The 23186-nt window shown below is 37.1% G+C and overlaps 3 protein-coding genes across 3 annotated transcripts; all 3 read left to right on the forward strand.

The window, feature by feature from the left end:
- The first annotated feature begins 2094 nt into the window (after positions 1 to 2094).
- Positions 2095 to 6390, forward strand: LOC140007102 (uncharacterized). The gene is made up of 9 exons (XM_072049815.1): positions 2095 to 2201; positions 2282 to 2410; positions 2487 to 2535; positions 2665 to 2817; positions 2896 to 3501; positions 3735 to 3878; positions 3981 to 4085; positions 4524 to 5157; positions 6230 to 6390. Exons 1-9 carry the CDS (start codon positions 2095 to 2097, stop codon positions 6388 to 6390), a joined length of 2088 nt encoding a protein of 695 aa, XP_071905916.1.
- Positions 6391 to 7233: 843 nt separating this feature from the next.
- On the forward strand, positions 7234 to 8188 carry LOC113705928 (uncharacterized). The gene is made up of 4 exons (XM_072049816.1): positions 7234 to 7404; positions 7497 to 7603; positions 7706 to 7778; positions 7885 to 8188. Exons 1-4 carry the CDS (start codon positions 7234 to 7236, stop codon positions 8014 to 8016), a joined length of 483 nt encoding a protein of 160 aa, XP_071905917.1. The 3' UTR covers positions 8017 to 8188.
- A 9954-nt stretch (positions 8189 to 18142) lies between these two features.
- Positions 18143 to 18448, forward strand: LOC140007103 (protein FAR1-RELATED SEQUENCE 12-like). The gene has a single exon (XM_072049817.1). It carries the CDS (start codon positions 18143 to 18145, stop codon positions 18446 to 18448), a length of 306 nt encoding a protein of 101 aa, XP_071905918.1.
- Positions 18449 to 23186: the final 4738 nt, after the last annotated feature.

Genomic DNA, 23186 nt, shown 5'->3' on the forward strand with positions numbered 1-23186 from the left:
AACTTTGACGACTAGGATATGACGTTCAGCTTATAATCATGGTCTAATGAGTACCTGAATTTTCATCTTTTACGTGGCATACCACCATCCACTAACAACAAAATTGAGGTTTTCTTTTTTTTTTTTTGTTCCCCCGATTGTAGCTCGGGTGTTTGGGCTACGAGATGGAGGCATGAGCCAGCTCCCTGAATCTTGAAACCAACTATTTGCCTACTAGGAATGCTGTTCGAGCTCATTGGAGCAAGATTTGTTCGAGTATAGTCCATCTTAAGCATGGTTCAAAATCACAGTCGCGGTCCCAGCCCCAAGGTTGAAGAGCGGAAGATCGTAGGCGCGGGAGTAGTGAATGACCGAAAATCAGTCAGGTATTCAAATTTTTTTGAGGCCTACGATGATGCAGTAACATGTGTGATTTGACATGCTTGTTGAAGGACCTTACTTGTGGATGTTGTTGGCGTACAGTAGGATGATCGCTTAGAGGGATATCACGTGAGCACAATTTTGTGTATAGTAATGAGTAAGTGCAGCATGATAGGAGTATTATGAGTTAGTTTTTGAGCATGACAGAGTGAGAGTGGGAAAGAAGGGGGAAATCGTGCGGCACAACTGCTTGAGAAAATGTGTGCATGGGTTCGATAGTTAGTATTGAAAAAATGGATGCAGATTATAATTGAAAAAATGTTATCATGAAATTGGGATGGCGTTTTTGGGTCTTGAATGGTGTAAGTTTATTGTATTAGTTCGTGTGCACGAACACAGTGTTGGATAATTGTTACATGTTGTGGTTGAACAGGTACATAGAAATAATAGAGTTCAAATGTTTTGTACTGAGTTGTGCGTCTCATACTTGCTAATGAAAATGTTATTTTGAAATTGGGATGGCGTTTTTGGGTCTTGAATAGTGTAAGTTTATTGTATTAGTTCGTGTGCACGAACACAGTGTTGGATAATTGTTACATGTTGTGGTTGAACAGGTACATAGAAATAATAGAGTTCAAATGTTTTGTACTGAGTTGTGCGTCTCATACTTGCTAATGAAAATGTTATTTTGAAATTGAGATGTCGTATTTGTGTCTTGATTGGTGTAAGTTTATTGTATTAGGGCGTGTGCATTAACACAGTGTTGGATAATTGTTACATGTTGTGGTTTAACAGGTACAGAGAAATAACAGAGTTTTAATGTTTTGTACTCAGTTGTGCTTCTCATATTTTCTTTTACATTGATGTTACAGGTTATTGGTTTACTTGCATAAAGAGAGACAAGTTTCTAGGTTGGAAGTGAATGAGTACGAGAGTAGGTTATAAGTTGGCAATATGAGACAGACGGAATAACAAATCATGAGGTTTAGCATAGTTAGTGTGGAATAACGGTTAAGAATCTTACTAGTTATTGTAGGTGCACATCATGTTGGATAGTCATTACACGCAGTCATTTAATAGTGACACTAGGAGAAGTGCACTGTAAAATTGGATGAACAATGACGTAAAATTGTTTAACGGGTTTGTTGCTTCATTCATATTGTTGAAGAGGGTGATAAATAAAGGAGAATGTGATTGAATTGAACTTGATAGGCAGGGGAATAGATTATGAAATGACTAAATGAGGGATAATTAACCAGAAAATTTGGTATTGAGACAAACAAATTGTGAAAAGGAAGATTACTTGTACAATAATTGTTGTGGTTGGACATCATCTTTGATAGTTGTTACACGTAATAGATCAGAAGTTACAATAATAGAACTGGTCTATAGAATTTCATGAAGATACTATAAATTTGGATGGCCCCTTATTCTACTGCATTGGTATTGTACAGTAGCATAATAAATAGAAGAAGAAATTGATGGATGAAGTACAATCTGATAGGTAGAACAACAGATTATGTAGATTAGTGGCAGTTGGAATAAATAACAAACTGTGAAGAATGAGTTACTGAGTGTGAGAAAAAATGTTACAGGTTGTACTATAACTAGCGTGACTAATATTTGATGCTCATATATTATGTTTAGCAGTACTTCATGATATGTTATGACTGTGGTTGGAAAAAAAATTTTGGAACTGAAGTGCAATATGTTTGTTAAAAACATTAGTTTACAATGGCAAGAACGCGAGCAGGAAGCACACTTCAGGAAGCAGACAGAGAAGAACTCGCCGAAACAAGTGGTGGTACAGAACACGGTGCAGCACCCACTTCATCGAATAGGTAAGTGGCCAGTGCTTGCGTAAGGTCTTGGCAGGTTAGACTTGGCATCATTATTCAGCATTACAATGTTGACTGTTCAGGGGCAGGATGGGAAGGAAAAGAAGCAGTAAAAGGAATGATCGTTTAGGTGGGGAGGAAGAACTGATTACAGCGGGAACAAGCGAGGTCGCAGAACCAGTCCCACCATTGAATCCATGGATGAAGTTCAGGTAAGATTATTGAATATGAGGGAAAAATAATGGTACTAAATAGCACATATAACTTTGGAGTTTTGAATGTGGACAGGAAAGAGTATCAACACACGGTTTCGGCGAAGGGTGTTAAGCTGACCGAGGTATGCTGTCCTAGCAAAATAAACTGAAGAATCATTGAACCGATGGGGTGCCTAAGGGAAAAATAGTGAAACGAGCAATTATTTTGTGTTTAGTCTAACGTGTTTTTTGATTTTATTTATTCAATGCAGTACAATGACATTGTCCGGGCAGCATATAATAAGTTGAGTGAGGAAGAAATGAGGAAGCGAAAGGAGGAATATTTGAAAGAGAAAGAAGAGTATGAGAAAGAAATGGAACGTCTAGGAAAGCCGATATTGCGAAAAACACGGGTTCAAATCAAGGTAAATACACGGCATGATTCATCAAACATTTAATGAAACTTATATTAGTCTAATGCATATATCTAAAAAATGGTGTAGAATCAGAAGTACACTATCCGATGCTCGCCAAAGCAGATGTCAAGTTTAGTTTCACGAATCGATGAAACTAAGAAGCAGCAGATTAGAGACATAGGATTTGGAGGGCTGCTAGACATACAGTGTCACTGGATTCCTAGTGGCATAGCTACCTGGCTTGTTGACAACTTTAATCCGACATTGAGCAGTTTAAATGTTGGTGGAGATGGTGTGCTACCTTTAACGTCAAAGGATATCAGTTTAATCCTGGGGATCCCGAACGAAGGTCCCGTTCCAGTTGAAGACACCGATACAACCGAGGTTGGGGGAAGTGGACCAAGTCGTAGGACATACAAATGGAATGAGCTCCCAAATGAGTTGGTAGCCATGAATGCAGGGGAAGAATTCTTAAGACTATTCGTGGCATTTTGTTGTGGATGTCTACTGGCTCCAACCACTAGAGCCGAGCACAAAATAAAGGTTTGGAACTGTACGCAATTGGTTGATAGGGTAGCCAGATTGAACTGGGCTGAGTATGTGAGGATCGTACTATGCAATAAGGTGCTAGAGGTGCAAAAGAAAAGTGAAAAGCAGCACCAATACGTTGGCGGTTGTATCTTCGTTCTGCTGGTAAGATTAGATAGTTGTAGTCATGACGAAAATATGCTCTAATTGTTACACAGTGCACCAGAGAGTCAATTAGTTTTGCGAGCCTTCATAACTACTGTCTGTATTTCCACATTTTATCAAATTCAGTGCGATGGATTGATTAGATTATGCTCAAATGAATGCGTCTACGATGATGTTTTAACAGTGTGGTCAAGTTTATCTACAGTTGAATTAATTACTGTATTGTATTGCAGATTCATTATCTTGATCGGGTACAAATACTGAAGCATAAAGTGTCGAGGACTACTCCGCGAGCTAAGGCATGGACAGATGCTCTGATCTCTGAAAGGGATGCACTTGAGATTAAAAATCTTGGAGCTTATGGAAAAGGAAAACTGGTAAAATGTTATATATTATTGATCTCATTTCATATAAAAGGTAGTGGTCTATGTATTGCGTGGCTTTTCTATTGAAATGGTTGGTTTAATTTGTTGTTAAAGATTGGACAATATGATCCGGAAGATAATGAATATGATGGGCAGAGTACTGAACTACCCCCTGATTTGGTAGGAATGCTGATGAACAGCGGGCACGCCGATATCGGTGTAAGTGGGTCTGTTCCATGATTTAATGAAATTTGTTGTTTGATTAGACGTAATTACTGCATATTGTAAGCAACGTTATTGGTTATTGATAGGCCTATCAACTTCATTCATGTTGTAGTATCATGTTAATATGTGATACCAATCCCAATATTACATCCCTGTCTAGAGAGTTATTAAAAATTAAGTCACATGAATGGAAATACAGAAATATAGTGATCTCTTGGCCAATCATGTTATAAATGTATGAAGTTTCAATGATCCCGGGTGACCATTTTATTTTTTAGTATATAAGTTACAGTTATAGAACCTATGGCCGCAATTCAAATGTTAAATTAAGAACCTTTGCGTAAATGTACTATTGTATATGCCTGTATTGTATGAAATTGTTGAGAGCATGTGGCTCATTTATGGATTGATAATTTCATCATCTAACTGCAGGCTGAGCTAAATGAGCTGTATAACATTGCTGTTAGTAGCCAACGAAGGATATTGAAGATTGCAGAAATCCTCTCCTCTCAGCCGAGAGCAAAAGCTTCCACTTCTGGGACTGAAGCATTGGACAAAGGAAAAAAACCTGTACAGGAGGACTATACAATGCACAAGAGTCCTGATACCGAAGAAGAGCCGGAATTTCAATCTGCCGAAGAAGGGGCAGACGACGAGGATGATGATGCTGAAGAAATTGATGCGGAAGGGTCTGATGAAGACGAGCATAATGCAGCGCAGGCCGAGAAAGACGATGCCAATACGAGGACAAATATTGAAGGTATCCAAGATCCAGAGCTGAATGAAGATGTAATGGACATGGAGAATCCAATTCCTACCTCTTCAGTCGTACCCGATAACAGCAGTCGCGGATTGGAACAAGGGACCACCATGACAACAACTGCGCAAGGAAGCATTATACAGCTTCAAGAGCAAGAGCAGGAGCAATACAGGTCAAACGTCATAGAACCTGCCGAAGAGGGTCAATGTACGGTGCAACCACCTTTGCACGCCAGTGCATCGACGTCACATCTGCTTGAGCAAGAAATGCCACGAAAGTTGCGATCATATGGTCGAAAGCGGAAAGGTTGGTATACTGTTATTATTCATAAGGTTGTAATTCATGTACTATGACTGTAACATCTATTATCATATACGGTAACTTTGTTTATACCATCATGATGCTACGTACACGGGTCTGAACTCTGGCTTGTCATCATCGAAAACTTGTTAAGCATACTGTCATACCCTGTCCGATATGAAACACATATGAAGTTGATGTAACAAACGTAATTAGGCATATTATGAAAGTATGACTTTATTGATGTTAAGAAGTTAGTGTGTTTCGAAAAATGTTAGTTACATTGCAGTGGAAAAATGTTACAAAATAGTTATTGAAAAGTTACAGTGTGTTTAAAAATTGTTACCAAAAAATGTGGAAACTTATAGATTAAAAGTTAGTATGTTTGAAGAATGTTTACAGTGTGCTTGAAGTTTGTCACGAAATAGTAACCTGAAAGTTACAGTTTGCTCTATTGAATACACAACTCCATATTCGCGGATCGTTAGTCACGGAATTTATTTTACATTATTGTACAATAGTTACCGGAAAGCTATTTCATAATTAATGCAGGTGATGTAATTGAAGAATTTTAGTTACGAAGTGTTTGTAACTTGTTACATGAGTGATTATTTAGACGAAAGTTGAATGTTATTGGAGACTGTTAGTCATTATAATTAATAGATAAGTTACAGTTTCCAAAATTCAAACATAACTCCATATTAAATGATTGCTGTTTAAATGTGTGTTTGTAGGTTGATACTCACTTATTTATTGGTCAAAGTGCATTTGAAAACTCTTAGAAACGGTTAGTTTAGCATACTGTTATGGTGTGATTGAAGTCTGTTACAAATTAGTTATTGAGAAGTTAGTGTGTTTGAAAATTTATCACAACTGTTTGAAAAGTGTTAGTTACAGTGTGTTTGAAGAGTTGTACAAATAGTTCTTAGGACAGTTACATTGCATTTAGTGAATTATCGATTGGTGTTTGATGACTGCTAATTGCATTGTGTCTGAAGAATGAAGCAAAATACCTTATAATTTGTTAGACGACAACAAATGAATGTCATATGAAATGCATGTTATTTGTCTTTTGTAGGAGGCCTTGACGTTGAGGTGAAGCACAAGTCTACACGTGCAACAAAGAAGAGCACTGTTCTGCGGTCAGCAGAGTTCATTCTACCAGCACCTGTGACAGTTAGCCTATACGAAAAAAATGTTGCTGCATATGCATGGGATCTGGACCAAAATCCCAAGTAAGATTCTTGACAAAACTATTAATTCGATCTTGTGATCCATTCACTACAATAAGTACGCGTGTGGTTCATAAGAAGATGGCATAGAAAAATAGATTGAATATGGATGAGATTGGAGTTCATATACATTAGTCAGATTTTCGTGTTTTGGAGTAGGAGTAATAATTATTAGTAAATCGTTTAATTGTGTCCTGGATGTGATAGGGACATACTTGTTCAAATGTATCAATTTTCGCTGACTCGGCTTGACTTGAAGACAATGGAAAATGGCATGCATGTGTCTAATCGGGTCAGTAGTTCATTACTTTTAGTCAAAAAGTTTGATTATGTATCTATTGATTGGAATAGTCATACGTAAACTCACCCAAGCAACACTCAATTATATGTTTTGATCACCATTTGCCATTGATTAGGTGATTGATATGTTTGCCCGTCTCATGAATTGGGGTGGAAGAACTGCCAAAATTAGGAAGCTTGAACGCTACATCGTAGAACCTGTTGCAGTTGTGAGTTTGAAATTTGGACTGCATCCTACAGTTGTGTTAAAGATGCTCATCATCATATCTGAATTGGTATTACGATCCAACACACCATTATTAATGTCTTCTATGCACCTTTCACTCGGCTATGTTATTGGTTGCAGGAAGGAATTTTAAAAATGGGAAAATTCGACAAGCTCTCTGATGCCAGCTTATCTGCTAAGCTTCTAAAGCTCTTCAAGGTTCGCAATAACAATACGGGGGTTGATCCTGCAAATTGTGATTGGGTATGCAATTATCAGTTTTAATCCAAAACTTCTTATGTGACTGTTAAACATTCAAAACATAGTCATACTCGGTTATGTAGAATGACCTGTCTGACCTTTTTCATACCTCATTTGGCGCAGATACTTGTGCCAGTATGCATAGAGGGGTCTTGGTTTGTCTACAGCTTCGGTGTCTCAGAGAAAGAAGTGCACGTGCTAGACCCTGATAGCAGTCAAGCAAAGAGCAAAGACATTAGTGTACTGAATCGACTGGTATGTTGGACAAATTGCTAAATGCATTACACGACATGACAGTGCCACATTAGTGGATTGTAATCAGTTTTACATAATCTTTGGTGATATAGAAACGTTCACTGGGTTTGGTTGTGGCGGCAAAGTTTGGCAAGGAAATTGACTTCTCCAGTTTCGGATTTTCTGTTGCCGATGTCCCTCATCACTCACCCAACAAAGTGTAAATAGTTTGACTTCTCCCGTCATTATTGTTAGAGCGTGTACTAAGTTTTTTGTCCAACATATATACCATAACTGACTAATGAGAAGACAACGTGACCAGGTGTGACAGTGGTGTTTTCGTTATGACATTCCTAGAGCATTGGAGCGGAAGGTTGGCTGTTCGGCTTACAGAGGTATTACAATTGATATCCCTTTTCTCCCTACAATCCATCTGAAATTGATTTAATGCTTGTTACCTCGGCACTCAACTATGCTAATTCCTACCTCTTGTGCTGATAGGAAAATGTTGGCAAGTATCGAGTGCTGTACACAGCTCGATTGTGTAACTCAGCGGAGAACTCAAAGTTTCCGGACAGCTTCGCAAACCTGCAAGTACCTAAACGGGCGCAGTTGAATGTTGGTAATGCCTGATTTATAAGTATTCATGACTGGGAGAGAAAGAAATTCACAAAATTGCATTTGACGTGCTTTTGTATATTATTACATGTGTATTACAGCTTTTGGATTACTGTAACTAATTTTATTATGGAGTCTACTCAGAAGGACCTTTCTTTTGAGACAGTAGTTTTGTTTTTCTGGAGACATTAGCATCAATACTGATTAGCAATTTTTATCGTGGTGCTGTTTATTTATCATTTGTGGCCATAAATTCTGAATTTAATTCAGATTTTCTATTGACACTAGAATAATGTCAGTAATAACATTAACGGAGCATTAATTGGTTCAATTGTGTCGTGAATCTATGGTTCAAAGATGCTCGTCGTGACTCTGTGCCAACTATACTAGAACCTACATTGAACAATGTGTAACTATAGAACAAGCGCCCAATTAGTTTGTTGCAAAATTAGTTATTGAAAAGTTACAGTTTGAAAATTAATACAAAACTTCATATATAACTGCTGGTAGTTACAAAGTGTTTGTAGGTTGTTAGTCAAGAATTATTGGGAAGTTACAGTGTTTTGTATGACTGTAATAAAATAGTTATTTGGGAAGTTACAGTTTGAAAATTAATACAAAACTTCATATTTGAAAACTGTTAGTTACGATGTGTTTGTACGTTGTTACAAAATAGTTTTGGGAAAGTTATAGTGTGTTCGTAGAATGTTATAGAATAGTTAGTTGGGAAGTTGCAGTTTGAAAATTAATATAAAACTCCATATTTGAAAACTGTTAATTACAAAGTGTTTGTAGGTTGTTACAAAATAGTTTTTTAAAAGTTACAGTGTGCTCGCTAAGTATTACAAAATAGTTAGTTGGAAAGTTGCAGTTTGAAAATTAATATAAAACTCCATATTTGAAAACTGTTAATTACAAAGTGTTTGTAGGTTGTTACAAAATATTTTTTTAAAAGTTACAGTGTGCTCGCTAAGTATTACAAAATAGTTAGTTGGAAAGTTGCAGTTTGAAAATTAATACAAAAGTCCATATTTGAAGTCTGTTGGTTACGAAGTGTTTGTAAATTGTTACAAAATAGTTATTGGGAAGTTACAGTATGTTCGAAAACCGTTACAAAACAGTTACTCGCAAGGGGATAGTTTGAAAATTTTTACAAAACTCCATATTTCAAAATTGTTAGTTACGAAGTATTTGTAGGTTGTTACAAAATAGTTATTGGGAAGTTGAATGTTATTAAAGACTATTACAAAATGCTTCAATGGGAAGTTAGAGTGTGAAAATTAATACAAAACTCCATGTTTGATGATTGCATGCTACAGTGTGCTTATAGGTTGTTACAAAATAGTTATTGTGACAAATGACGAATGGCATTCAAATAAAATAGTTTATTTGAACACACTCGAAAATGGCATGCATGTGTCGAATCGGGTCAGTAGTTTATTACATTTATTCAAAAAGTTTGATTATCAATTTATTTATTGGATTAGTGATACGTAAACCCAATTGTAACAGTCAATTACATGTTTTGGGTTTTGTGTATGTCTTAAAAAAACATGTTACTTATTCTATACTTACTAATTCTCCAGAATTTAGTTACTAGCTTATATCGTTTCTTGCCACATATTAAACTTCGCCTGTAGGTACGTCCGTGTTAGCTCATGATCGACACACAACCATTAATTCAACAGAAGGTTAAAACACTAAAGCTTATGTGACCCAAAAGGAGTTTTAGATCGTTCAAATGTCTTCATCGAGCAATTTTGGTAGCGGATCTACTGAGTTAAGGTACCAATATCGGTACTGCCACTGCGGAAAAAGGGCTGGGCTGAAGATCGTGGAGTCACAGAAACCAACGAAGGGGTTGCTGTACTTCTACTGTGAAGGAAAAACTTGTGCTTTTTTCGCTTGGTGTCATCCAATAGGGAGGAATCATGAGCAAGTTCAGGCTAACTACTGCCCTCCCTCACCGAATCGACAAGCAATAAGTAGAGAAAGCTCCTTCGACAGTCCCGGAACAGTGCAAAATGAACCAAACTCTTTCCCATATCATGTGCATCGAATCGAACAAGATATTCGACAAATGAAAACCTTCATGATGATATCGGTAGCGGTCGCCTTTCTGTTGATCCTAATAGCAATTTTTCGCTGACAGCACTTTCAATTTTTCGCCCCATGGGAGGGTATAAACTTCGCCTGTAGTTTGTCGGAGATGTATCCTTCATAGGCAAAGTTACACTGACATCCTTGTACTGTTGACTTTCCATTTTGGCAGGTGATCTAGAAGATAGAGTAAACAGTAGATCCAGTCGTATAGTTGTATGAAACTGGTGAAGTCACACTATTAGTTTTTTGTGGAGTTGTATGATTGCTCTTTTATCTGAAATCACCTGTGTTGTTCAATTGTTTTGTGTTAATGACTCCAACTAATTGAAACTATTAATTGTATAATGATGCACAAATGGTTACCTTAATTGTAAATTGTTACAATTCGTACGTTCTTACTTACAGCTTTGTTCGTCCTAAGTTACAACATTCAGTGAATTAGTTGTAAAATTGAAATTTAATAAAGCATCAGGAGCAGAAGGAGGTGCTTATTCAGGTACTATCACATTGTGGGTCATTGAATGACCAACGCCATTCAGTTTTACACATATGACTCTGGGCCAAAAAACTGACATTCATTGTGAGATTTTGTGCACAATATTTTGCGTATTACTGTGTATGCACAATGTCGAAATTAAGGTCACTAATGTGTAACTCAATATTCACATCGGTACCCTTAACGTTGCAATACAGGTCTTACCATGATAAAAATTGCCCAATTGGTATTTTATTTTCTGATGCTGATTAGTGACACGACGTAACACTTATTATTTTATGTATCGATACTAAAAATATAGTTCAACAAATTTTGTCCATACGATTGACAAACTGTTCATATATTGTTACAATTCGTAAGTTATTATTTACCTCTTTGTTCGTTCTGAGTTACAACATACATAAAATTTCTGGTCGAATTTGAAATCTCCTATAGAGCATTGGAGCATAAGGAGGTACGAACCGCTCATAGAGGTAGTAAATTTGGGTCATACACCGACCAGGTTCATAGAGTGTTACACATCTGACTCTTGGCCAAGAAACTGTTGCATAATTTGGGCTGTCATACCTCCCTGTGACAGTGTAACTGTGCATGCACACAGTGAAATGTACATGAATCTAAGGTGTAACTCTGTATCCACGTGACTCTTAAAAGTTGATGGACAGGACCTAAACATGATAAAAGCTGCAAACATGTGTTGAAGTCTGTAAACGATTGGCAACAGCACGTAACACGTATATTCACTGTCGGTACAACAAATCTGGCCTGGAAACGTAACAAAACTTATCCGACATGGTTCAGGCACTGCATGTGGGTCTACAGTCTCTTCTCCCGTGATGTACTAATTGCCCTCATATGCGTTCGTGAAGATCTCACTATTTTAATGAGATGTTCGAGAAAGTCTCGCTACGCAATGTTTTGGGGTTCGAAACGATCATCGTAACTATTCTCAATAGATACTTAATAAAGTGTGTAAGAAATTTAATGTGTCAGTGGGAGGAATTATCGTTTCTACCAAGGGCAATAGCACAAACAAGAGAAGAGAAAAGGTTCATCGAATATTAACTAGTTGTATTATCACTAGTTGTAATATCGGGGAATATTTAGTTGGAATATTATTCAGTTTTAAATAGAGCAAACGAAAAGCTGCTGATTGCAAATTCATTAGTTATAATAAATTGTAACATACAACTAACTGGTTGTAACGCAATCCGTACATAGTGAAACGTACAGGTCACTGATGTGTAACTGTTTATCCACATGACCCTTAATATTGGTGTACAGGTTATTTCATGACAAAAGCTGCAAAATTTGTTTTATTGTGTGAACAGAGAACCACTACAATTCAATGGCATGCATCGAACTCTACAGCTTCAACTGCAACGACAAAATTGTTTGGCCTGGAATGCGTTGTCCAGTGATATTTTACCACATTGTGAGGGTCCTGCGGAGTATAAAAGGGGGCGGTTGCAGAAGTATATCCCTCAACAACAAAAATTTTTCTGTCCACCTTTCATTACTACACAAACATTTTCCATTTTCAATAACTTCACACTTCCCATTTCTTTCTACTGAAGGGTGACAATGAACCCGTGCATGAAATTTATCATTAGTATTTTCCAACCCTCCTCTAACCTCAATTGCAGTGTCATCAATAGAGGGTTCACACAGAAATCAAGTTCTTGGGTGCCAAATAGCAGCCAGTAGGTTGCATGATGTTCGAGAAGATCTCGCTAATTTAATGAGATGTTCGAGAAGGCCTCGCTACATCAATTGTTTTGGGGTTCGAATCGACCATCTCTATATTCTCAATAGACACTTACTAAAGTGTCTAAGAAATTTTATGTGTTAGAGGGGAGGACTTTTTGTTTGTGCCAAGTGCAATTGCACAAACGAGAGAAGAGGAAAAGTTCATCAGATATTAACTAGTTGTAGTATCACTAGTTGTAATATCAGTTTCTAGTTGTAATATCAGTAGTTTTAACTAGATAAGACGAAAAACTGCCGATTGCAAATTCATTAGTTGTAATGAATTGTAACAAATACATAACTGGTTGTAACTCAACATGTACATAGAGTAATCAAAATTTGTTGCATTTTAAATATTAGTTACCCTACTTTCAAATTACTTGTCCCAATGAAGTATCATGTTCTTCTGCGAAACTGTTACTTATTATGTGGTCATGTGGAACCAAACCATGCCGCAAATTGTAAGTTCATTTCTGTACTGAAAGAGTAATACCTATTGAAGTGCCTGTAATACTATCTGTAATACTTATCGTTAATATAATTGTAAACAAAGTGTCTAAATTTTAACATATAGGCAAATGACAAGGGGCCTGTACAAGCACATCAATAAGCGGTAACAGCTTATTAACGTCCTGTAACGTACATATGCTAGTGGCAACTTCTTGTTACACTTGAAAAGTAAGGTGACTGACGAATAATTGGAAATTCACCTGAACCAATTGTTGTTGGAGTACAGGTTATGACCCAATCAAATTAAATCATTATTTCATCCACACACTATACATTTGACTAAACGTTGAATCTATTCTCTCGTTAATAGGTGGTTGTCATGCCTTCATCTAATCACCCAGGAGTACTATCCCGTGGAGAACAACATGAAATGACATAGCAAGCAGTTGGTCAAGTTGCCAGAAGAAACCATTTACTATGTATGGTCTCAAATAGGTGCTCTGTTAAAAATTTCTACCTCTTTTTTTCTCCCACCTAATTATTTATCAGTAGATACTTCTAACATCCAACCAAAAAGCAGTAGGTATTAGTATAGTCATGCAATCCACAAACGAAGGATCTCATACAAGTTTACCATCAAATGTTCGGCAAAAAAGACGGAAAGTATCGTTGGATCCAACAAATGCCATAAGCAAGTACGAAACACCAGATGGGAGGGTTTTATATGGGTACCAAACGCGAGTTCAGGAACGCTCCACTTAACACCATCAACTCTCTGGGACTAGCTGGTCACATTTTTAAAAATATCGTCAACGATCATCTACCGTCTGGCTATTTCGTTATGGACCATGAACCCATATGGGAGCCTGTTCGTGAGCGAAGAATGGAATTAGAGGTATTTTGTCGCTGGCATGGCATCCGCGTCCCGAGAACAAGGTCAGCGGATCTTGTTATAGGACCACAAGCCAATGATGCCAGCGTATTACATAGACTACAGCGAGAAGTTATGCAGATGGAGCGTAGGCTTCACAGGTTCCACGAGATCCAGGCCGCAAAAATACATGGTATTGGAAAACATTTTGATGTTCAACACATTTTAGCAGATCCCATGCTTATATCGGACCCGGACCTATCTGACTTTACTGAATCAAGCGACGATGACTTTCAAACGTACATACCCCATTGTCTAATGCATGACGGCGTTCCCAGGTGTTGTATGGGATACAACTGATAACAAGGGATGTAGTTCAATGTTTGTTAGGGTAGCGGTAAAACTATACTCATTATAATCTCTACTCAAATAAATTGCTTACCATATTTGGATATTAATAATGCCTGTTACTCAGTCGTAACTAGTTGTAACGTAACAGTAACAGATCCCTAACTGGTTGTAACCCATTGTGTACTGTTCGTTATTCCTTTTTGTTGCATTGTAAAACTTCATTTTAACGTTACAAATTAGTTGTCCAAGGAATCATTTTGTTATGAGCACCTATTACCTAGACGTGGTCGTCACCTGGTTTGATCATAATTTAATTAACCTAAAAACTTGTAATACCAATTGATGTGCCTGTGATATATCATGTCAATGGTGCACTAAATTCGTCAAGCGATGCAAAACAAATGGCCTAAATGATAATGTTTTATAAAAATAGCCCAATAATAATTCGAATTTATCATCATAACAAAATCAAGACAATTTAGACTTTAGATTGTGTTATCTTATACATCGTACCTTTGACAGTGCGATCTATGCCAATAAATATGTTATTAAGCTATGCAATTGAACGTAGTAGAATGATATACATATCACGACAACCATTCAACTGTTATGGTCGATTTAGTGAAAAAAATCCGATCACAAAAAACACGTTCAATTCTATTGTAAAATTGTTACTTCAATTTTCTACCAACTTTATAATTTTCTAATTGATGACTACTAACACTAGATGCGATTACAATTGTAATCCACTTGTCTAAATTTGAAAAGAGTGAAACATCAATGGTGCCTGTATAACCTCGTCAATAAGTTGTAACAACTTATTAACTGCTTGTAACGTACATATGCAACATTCTCAGGTTGGGACAACCACTTAATGTCTCGTTGAAAATATATAGTTACACATCATTCATCAACCTCATTCTGGGGGGAGGCGACGTCAACGCGTAGTTGCAATTCCTGTGTGTTATTTCTTCCCTGAAATGGGTAACGATGGCAAATCAGCAAATATTATTAATAAAACATACGATTAATGATATACGATGTCCAAGTCTCCAATTAATAACATTACATAAATATGTGCTGTAACGATAAAAGTTTATCACCTGAGGTGATGGTGCAAATACATGATATGCATCAACATCACAGTGTGTTGAAATTGCCCCACGCTCCTCCTACATTATATAGTATAAGTAATCGACTGTCAACAAATCATTACCAGTGCCTATATTGCTCACTTATAAAGTTAAATTGGACTAGACATTATAACAAAAATGATATATCAGACCATTAAGACATCTCTGATGGAGTTATGCTTGGAAAAAATAGGAAATCTGGGATGCATCCATTCTGTAGGGACACTTGCAGGAGGCCCCTGATTAGCCAAACGGTGGATCTTGAAATAATAAAAAATAATACGTTATTAAAGCGAGCATACGTTAACTACATAATTTGCATGATTTGACAGCCTTCGGGAGCCCACCGTTACAATTAAAGAAAATAAGGTAGCTCTACTACATGAACAAGAAGATTTTATTTTAACTACTAAATGTATGCATACCGTTTGACTTTCATCGATATCGGGAGCAACAACATTTGGAGGACCGTTCACTGTCTGACTCATTGAATGCGTCTACAAGTTTCGTATGGGCCAAATCATTGTATAAGACAAACAAAATACGTATATCAGGAGGGATGACGGCCGTAACAACATTATCACACAATGTAACATCAATGTAACTATTTATGCTGTTAGAAACATCCAAATAAAAGTAAGAGTCATGTCCATTTTATACTAACCGAAACAGAGTCAGTAGATGAACGGCATCCCATAAACATGTATTCCTCAAATGAAACCGATGTCGGCTCCGATTCTGAGACCTACAGTATTGACACGGCAATAATATTATTTCATAATGAATGTTACCTAAACTTTAGTTAATAGTATAACAATAACTTAGTTTTAGCATAAATGTTCCCCAAGTACCAAAATTTGATCCATACCGTAGTCTGTGTAGTTCTTGATAATCTAGATTTTCTTTTTACTCTGTCAAATTTATCGACCCAATTTCGCATCACTCTACTTTTCTTCCCACCGCCTCGTTTTTTAATGCCTCTTGCGACTACTGCCTCCCCCATTTCATTTACAATTTCAATTTTATCTCGTTCCTCCATATTCAGATTTTTTTGATTTTGAAAAGGTTGCTCTTCGCTTTCTGAGAGGAGGAGCTCAACTCTCTTTGACAAATCGGATATGACAGTGATTGCTACTTTGCTGGTGTCCTCCGACATTGCTGCTCGAGTTGCGACCTTAATCATGGCTGGAGCGAGCTCCCGATAACGAGTTGAAATCATTACTTTAGGATCAGCCACAACTTCCTGTCCTCGCCGATCAAAACAGTCTCCAGCCCGAGCGGTCGTCAGGAGGGATACGGGGCAGGAGCGGTCGTCAGGCCGACCGCTCCTGAACGGTCCTCTCACAAGCAAAAACATGAGGAGAAAAATGATCCACGTCAAGAAGGCTTAAGAAGGGGCAAAAACGACGCCGTTCCAAATTAAAAAATTTGGGCTTCCAAACGGAATCAGACGGAGCAAACGGTAGAGTTGAAATTTTGAAAAGCAAATTGAAATTTTGAATTAGCCGCACAAAACGAAATTGAGGGAAGAGGCTTGGCGTACTCCGTCTGAAGATAGGGAGCTCAGTTTTCTTTTTTCAGAAACCTCGTATCTCAGTTTTCTTTCTTAGAAAACTGTAGCACAAAATTCACAGAGCTGAAGGAAGAGGCTTGGCGTGCTCCGTCTGAAGATAGGGAGTTGACAGAAAACTCTTATCTTAGTTTTCTTTTCTCAGAAAACTCGACACAATTTCCGTCCGAGAGTGTTACCGAGAAACTGAGAAGAGACTTTGGTGACTGGGTCAGCAAATGTTGTATCCATTTTAAATGCTTACAAGGCTTGCAGGAAGGTAGAAGCAAACAGAGGAAATTCAACATGTCATAAAACACCAGATTCTGTCCTTCAACTTAATAGCAGAAGCAGCTGCACTCTCTGAATTTGGTGAAATGTAGAGTGTATTAGCAGACGAAGGTAACGTGACTGAACCATATAACTAACTGTGGCCAATTATTTGTCATCCAAATGCACATCTGTTAAATGAAAGATGAAATTAGATTCACTGAAGACATCATATGAAGATGATAGAAGAATAGTAAAATTGTACCGTATCTGTGTGTGTGTGTGTGAGCATTTAGCTTTTCAGTGATGAACTATAATGGGATAGTAGTCATCGGAAGACCCAGGGGTATGTATTGAAATCAAGCGGAATTAGTGAAAGATGAGAGAAATAAAGTCACATTTAACAAGTGAACGAATGTACATCCTGTTGTAAATTAGTTACAGGTTATAGGTACTGTATTACAATTGATATGAATCATTGTGCATCTAATAGTTGGTCCATACTCATGACACAATCTTAGTTTGCCCTTCTCTCCTGACCATGCAGTGTGTATATAATGGAGGTGCAGAATTAAATGAGGTAAAACAGAGGAAAAGACCGACCTATGTGAATAATAAATGGGTGTACCTGGTGTTGTAAGTAAATTACATGATGTAATAAATATATTACAATGAGTAGAAAATGCTTATTTGGCCCTCAAAATATAGAAATAGTAAAAAATACGGAGTTGGCTTAGGCGGTTGTCATTGACGAATGACATAAGGTCCAGTGAACAAAGTACCTAGAACCTAAATATAATCATCCGAGTGGATGTACATACAGTTAAAATATACTTACAACATGTGACCAACACATTACAATATGTATAACTTATTGTACACGGAGTTGTATTTGTACATACATAATATCGTTGTCTTAGAGTATAATAGGATTTGGTGTACGAGTATTTGTACAATATTAATCATATCGATGAACGTAATAATAGGATTTGGTATACGAATAATGTGTGTAACATAACACATTATGAATGGTAATATACATTTATGTTGTCGTTTATGTACATACCATTCATGAACTGCTGCAAATTAAGGTGTTTGATGCATAATTAGTAGGAGCAGAAGTAACGGATTGTAACAAATTGGTAGAAGATAGGACCCCTGAATTAGAAATGGAGTTCAATAGTGAAGAGGATGCGCACAAGTTTTACAACAACTATGCCTTTAAAACGGATTTTAATGTATGCAAAGACTATCTAAATAAAGACAAAGACGGTGTGACGACGTCTAGGAGATATAGTTACTGCAAGGAAGGTGTAAAACGCAAGTACGAAGGTGATGTGATGCCAAAAAGGACACGAGCGCCGACGAAAACAGGGTGTGGAACTAAAATGGTTATTGTGTTGCTTAGAGATATAATGAAGTACCGTGTACATGACCTTATCTTAGAACATAACCATGAGTTGCACATTGCTTAATGTTCGCACATGATGCCATTACAAAGAAAAGTGAGTGAGGCTCAAGGATTCCAAGTTGAAACAAGCGAGGATGCTGGGATTTCATTGAAACAGAGCCATGAGCTTATGGGAAAGGAGGCAGGTGGGATGAAAAATGTGGGATATACTCGGGAAGACCTGAAACGATATCTTCTTACTCGATGGGAAAGGAGTTTGAAATATGGAGAAGCAGGTAACATGCTGAATTATTTTCAAGAGCAAACACTCTAGAATCCATCCTTTTTTCATGCCGTACAGCTGAATTGTGAAGGGCAGATATTTAATATCTTTTGGCCTGATGTAGGAATGTTAATTGATTACAACTTTTTTGGAGACGTAGTCACATTCGACACAACCTACAAAATAAATAAAGAATACCTCCCACTTGGAGTGTTTGTGGGTTTTAACCAACATAGGCGAATTGTGATATTCGGTGCTGCCCTTATGTGTGATGAGACTATAGATTCTTTCAAATAGGTATTTGGTACATTTCTAGAAGTAATGTGCGGAAAGCGTCCAAATACCATATTAACCGATCAAGATCACGCCATGGCAGCCGCTCTTTCAGTTGTCATGCCAGAAACATTTCACGGTCTATGTACGTTTCACATAAGGCGTAATTTTATGAAACATCTTGGCAATCATTACAAGAAAAATAGTGATATTCCATACATGTTTGGTGCCTGCATGTATGAGTTTGAAGAAGTGGAACAGTTCAATAGGGTGTGGGAGGCGATGGTGAAAAAATACAATCTTGAAAATAATAAATGGCTTTTCGAGTTGTATCGAATTCGTGATGAGTGGGCAAGGTGTATGATGAAAGAAAGATAGACCGCGGGAATGCAAAGCACCCAATTTAGCGAAAGCCTAAATGTAGCAATTAAAAATCATTTGAAACTGGATCATGATCTTGTGCAGTTCTTTAGACATTTCAATCGAGTGATTGATGATAAGAGACATAATGAACTCATCGCAGATTATGAAATGAGGCAAAAGCTCCCTATGGTTGGGTTGAGGCAAACACCTGTGCTTGTACATGCAGCAGAGACGTATTCACCCACCGTATTTGTTGCATTCCAAAATGAATATGGCGAGTCAACAGCTATGGTTATATTGAGACAACAAGATGCAGGGATGTTTGTAGAGTTTGCGGTCATGAGATATGATGGAGGATCTGAAAGAATAGTGGTATTCAATCGGAATGATCTAAGTGTACATTGTAGTTGCAAAAAATACGAGAATGAAGGAATTTTGTGTGGACACTCATTGAAGGTGTTTGATACCGTAGGCATAAAGACAATTCCTTTTGAATACGTTAAGAGACGATGGACAAGAAGAGCTCGAGCTGGAGACTGTTTTGATCGGTAAGGACGGGAAATTATAGCTGATCCAAAAGCAATCATTTCAACTAGTTATCGGGAGCTCGCTCCAGCCATGATTAAGGTCGCAACTCGAACAGCAATGTCGGAGGACACCAGTAAAATAGCAATCACTGTCACATCCGATTTGGCAAAGAGAGTTGAACTCTTCCTCTCAGAAAGCGAAGAGCAACCTTTGCAAAATCAAAAAAATCTGAATGTCGAGAAATAGGATAAAATTGAAATTGTAAATGAAATGAGGGAGGCAGTAGTCGCAAGAGGCATTAAAAAATGAGGTGGTGGGAAGAAAATTAGAATGATGCGAAGTTGGGTTGATAAATTTGACAGAGTAAAAAGAAAATCTAGACTGTCAAGGACTACACAGACTACGGTATGGATCAAATTTTGGTACTAGGGGAACATTTATGCTAAAACTAAGTTATCGTTATACTATTAACTAAAGTTTAGGTACCATTAATTATGAAATAATATTATTGCCGTGTCAATACTGTAGGTCTCAGAATCGGAGCCGACATCTGTTTCATTTGAGGAATACATGTTTATGGGATGCTGTTCATCTACTGATTCTGTTTCGATTAGTATAAAATGGACATGACTGTTGCTTTTATTTAGATGTTTCTAACAGCATAAATAGTTACATTGATGTTACATTGTGTGACAATGTTGTTATGGCCGTCATCCCTTCTGATATACCTATTTTATTTGTCTTATACAATGAATTGGCCCATACGAAACTCGTAGACCCATTCAATGAGTCAGACAGTGAATGGCCCTCCAAACGCTGTTGCTCCTGATATCGATGAAAGTGAAACGGTATGCATATATTTAGTAGTTAAAATAAAGACCTTCTTATTCGTGTAGTAGAACTATCTTTTTTTCTTTAATTGTAATTGTGGGCACCCGAACGTTGTCAAATCATGCAAATTATGTAGTTAACGTCTGTTCGCTTTAATAACATATTATTTTTTATTATGCGAACCTCCACCGTTTGACTAATCAGGGGCCTCCTGCAAGTGTCCCTACAGAATGGATGCATCCCAAATTATCTATTTTTTTCAACCATAACGCCGTCAGAGATATTTTAATGGTCTGATATATCATTTTTGTTATAATGTCTAGTCTAATTTAACGTTATAAGTGAGCAATATAGGCACTGGTAATGATTTGTGGACAGCCAATTACTTATACTACGTAATGTAAGAGGAGCGTGCGGCAATTTCAACACACTGTGATGTTGATGCATATCATGTATTTGCACCATCACCGCAGGTGACAAACTTTTATCATTAAAGCACATGTTTATGTAATATTGTTAATTGGAGACTTGGATATCGTATATCATTAATTGTATGTTTCATTAATAATATTTGCTGATTTGCCATCGTTTCGCATTTCAGGGAGGAAATAACACTCAGGGATTGCAACTACGCGTTGATGTGGCCTCTCCCGAGAATGAGATTGATGAATGATGTGTAACTATACTTTTTGAACGAGACATTAAGTGGCTGTTCCAACCTGAAAATTCTGCATATGTATGTTACAAGCAATTAATAATCTGTTACAACTTATTGACGAGGTTGTACAGGCACCATTGATGTACGAGGATCTTTGTATTACAAGGATGAGTATTACGGATAGTATCACAAGCTTATATCAGTAGGTATTACTCCTTCAGTATAGAAATGAAGTTACAATTGATGGCTCGGCTTGGTTCCCATTGACCACATAATAAGTAACAGTTTCGTAGAAGAACATGATATTTCGTTGGAACTAATTTGAAAATAGGGTAACTAATATTTAAAATACAACAAATTTTGATTACGCGATGTACATTTTGAGTTACAACCAGTTATGTATATTTTACAAATCATTACAACTAATGAATTTGCAATTGACAGTTTTTCGGATATCTAGTTAAAACTAGTGATATTATAATTAGAAATTCCCTGATATTACAACTAGTGATACTACAACTAGTTAATATCCGATGAACATTTCCTCTTTTCTTGTATGTGCTATTGCCCTCGGTACAAACAATAAGTCCTCCCCCCAACACATAAAATTTCTTAGACACTTTAGTAAGTATCTAATAAGAACATAGAGATGGCCGATTTGAACCCCAAAACAATTGATGTAGCGAGATCTTCTCGAACATTTCATTAAATTAGCGAGATCTTCCTGAACATCATGCAATCTACTGGCTGTTCTTTGGCACCCAAGAATTTGATTTCTGTGTGAACCCTCTATTGATGACACTGCAATTGAAGTTAGAGGAGGATTGAAGAATACTAATAACAAATTTCAGGCACGGGTTCATTGTTACCCTTCAGTAGAATAAAATGGAAAGTGTGAAGAATAAAACGAAAAAAATTTTCTCTAACTGGGATATAATACTGCAACCACGCCCTTTTACAGTGCGCAGGACCCTCACAATGTGCTAAAATATGCCTAGACAACGCATTCCAGGCCAAACAATTTTGTCATGGCAGTAGAAACTGTAGAGTTCGATGTATGCCATTGAACTATGTCAAATCTGTTCAGACAATAAAACAAATTATGCAGATTTTGTAATGAAATGACCTGTGCACCAATATTTAGAGTCACGTGTATAAAGAGTTACACATCAGTGACCTGTACGTTTCACTATGTACGGATTGTATTACAACCAGTTAGGTGTGTGTTACAATTCATTATAACCAATGAATTTGCAATCAGCAGCTTTTCGTCTGCTGTATTTAAAACTGAATAATATTCCAACTAGATATTCCCCGATGTTACAACTAGTGATAATACAACTAGTTAATATTGGATTAACCTTTCCTCTTCTCTTGTTTGTGCTATTACCCTTCAGATAAGCTGGCAGATAAGCTGGCATCAGACAGCTTATTGAATTTTTCCATTTTTAAAATTCCTTCCTGCAACCAATAACATGGACGAGTATGAGCAGTGTAAAAGACATCAGTAATAGTGCGTTGGCTCGTAATACCAATTTAGATATGATGCTGACAAAATTTAGCACATAATAGGATACAGTCCAAATTTCAAACTCACAACTGCTAGAGGTTCAACGATGTAGCATTCAAACTTCATACTTTTGGTAGTTTTTCCACCCCAATTCATGAGAAGGGCAAACATGTCAACCACCTAATCAATATCTAATGGTTTCCAAAACATGTAATTGACTGTTACAATTGCGTTTACGTATCACTAATCAATCAATAAATTGACGCTCAAATTTTTTTAATAAACATAATAAACTACTGACCCGATTCGATACATGCATGCCATTTTCGAGTGTCTTCAAGTCAAGCCGTGTCAGTGAGAATTGAAACATTTGAATA

This window comes from Coffea arabica, chromosome 5e, assembly GCF_036785885.1.
Source record: "Coffea arabica cultivar ET-39 chromosome 5e, Coffea Arabica ET-39 HiFi, whole genome shotgun sequence".
NCBI lineage: Eukaryota > Viridiplantae > Streptophyta > Magnoliopsida > Gentianales > Rubiaceae > Coffea > Coffea arabica.

Coding starts and splice junctions, on each gene's coding strand:
- LOC140007102 (XM_072049815.1), top strand. CDS start 2,095: ATGGCAAGAACGCGAGCAGGAAGCACACTTCAGGAAGCAGACAGAGAA. Junction 2,411..2,486: donor AATCCATGGATGAAGTTCAG/GTAAGATTATTG, acceptor GAATGTGGACAG/GAAAGAGTATCAACACACGG. Junction 3,879..3,980: donor CTTATGGAAAAGGAAAACTG/GTAAAATGTTAT, acceptor TTGTTGTTAAAG/ATTGGACAATATGATCCGGA.
- LOC113705928 (XM_072049816.1), top strand. CDS start 7,234: ATGACCTGTCTGACCTTTTTCATACCTCATTTGGCGCAGATACTTGTG. Junction 7,405..7,496: donor TTAGTGTACTGAATCGACTG/GTATGTTGGACA, acceptor TTGGTGATATAG/AAACGTTCACTGGGTTTGGT. Junction 7,604..7,705: donor CATCACTCACCCAACAAAGT/GTAAATAGTTTG, acceptor CAACGTGACCAG/GTGTGACAGTGGTGTTTTCG.
- LOC140007103 (XM_072049817.1), top strand. CDS start 18,143: ATGGAGTTCAATAGTGAAGAGGATGCGCACAAGTTTTACAACAACTAT.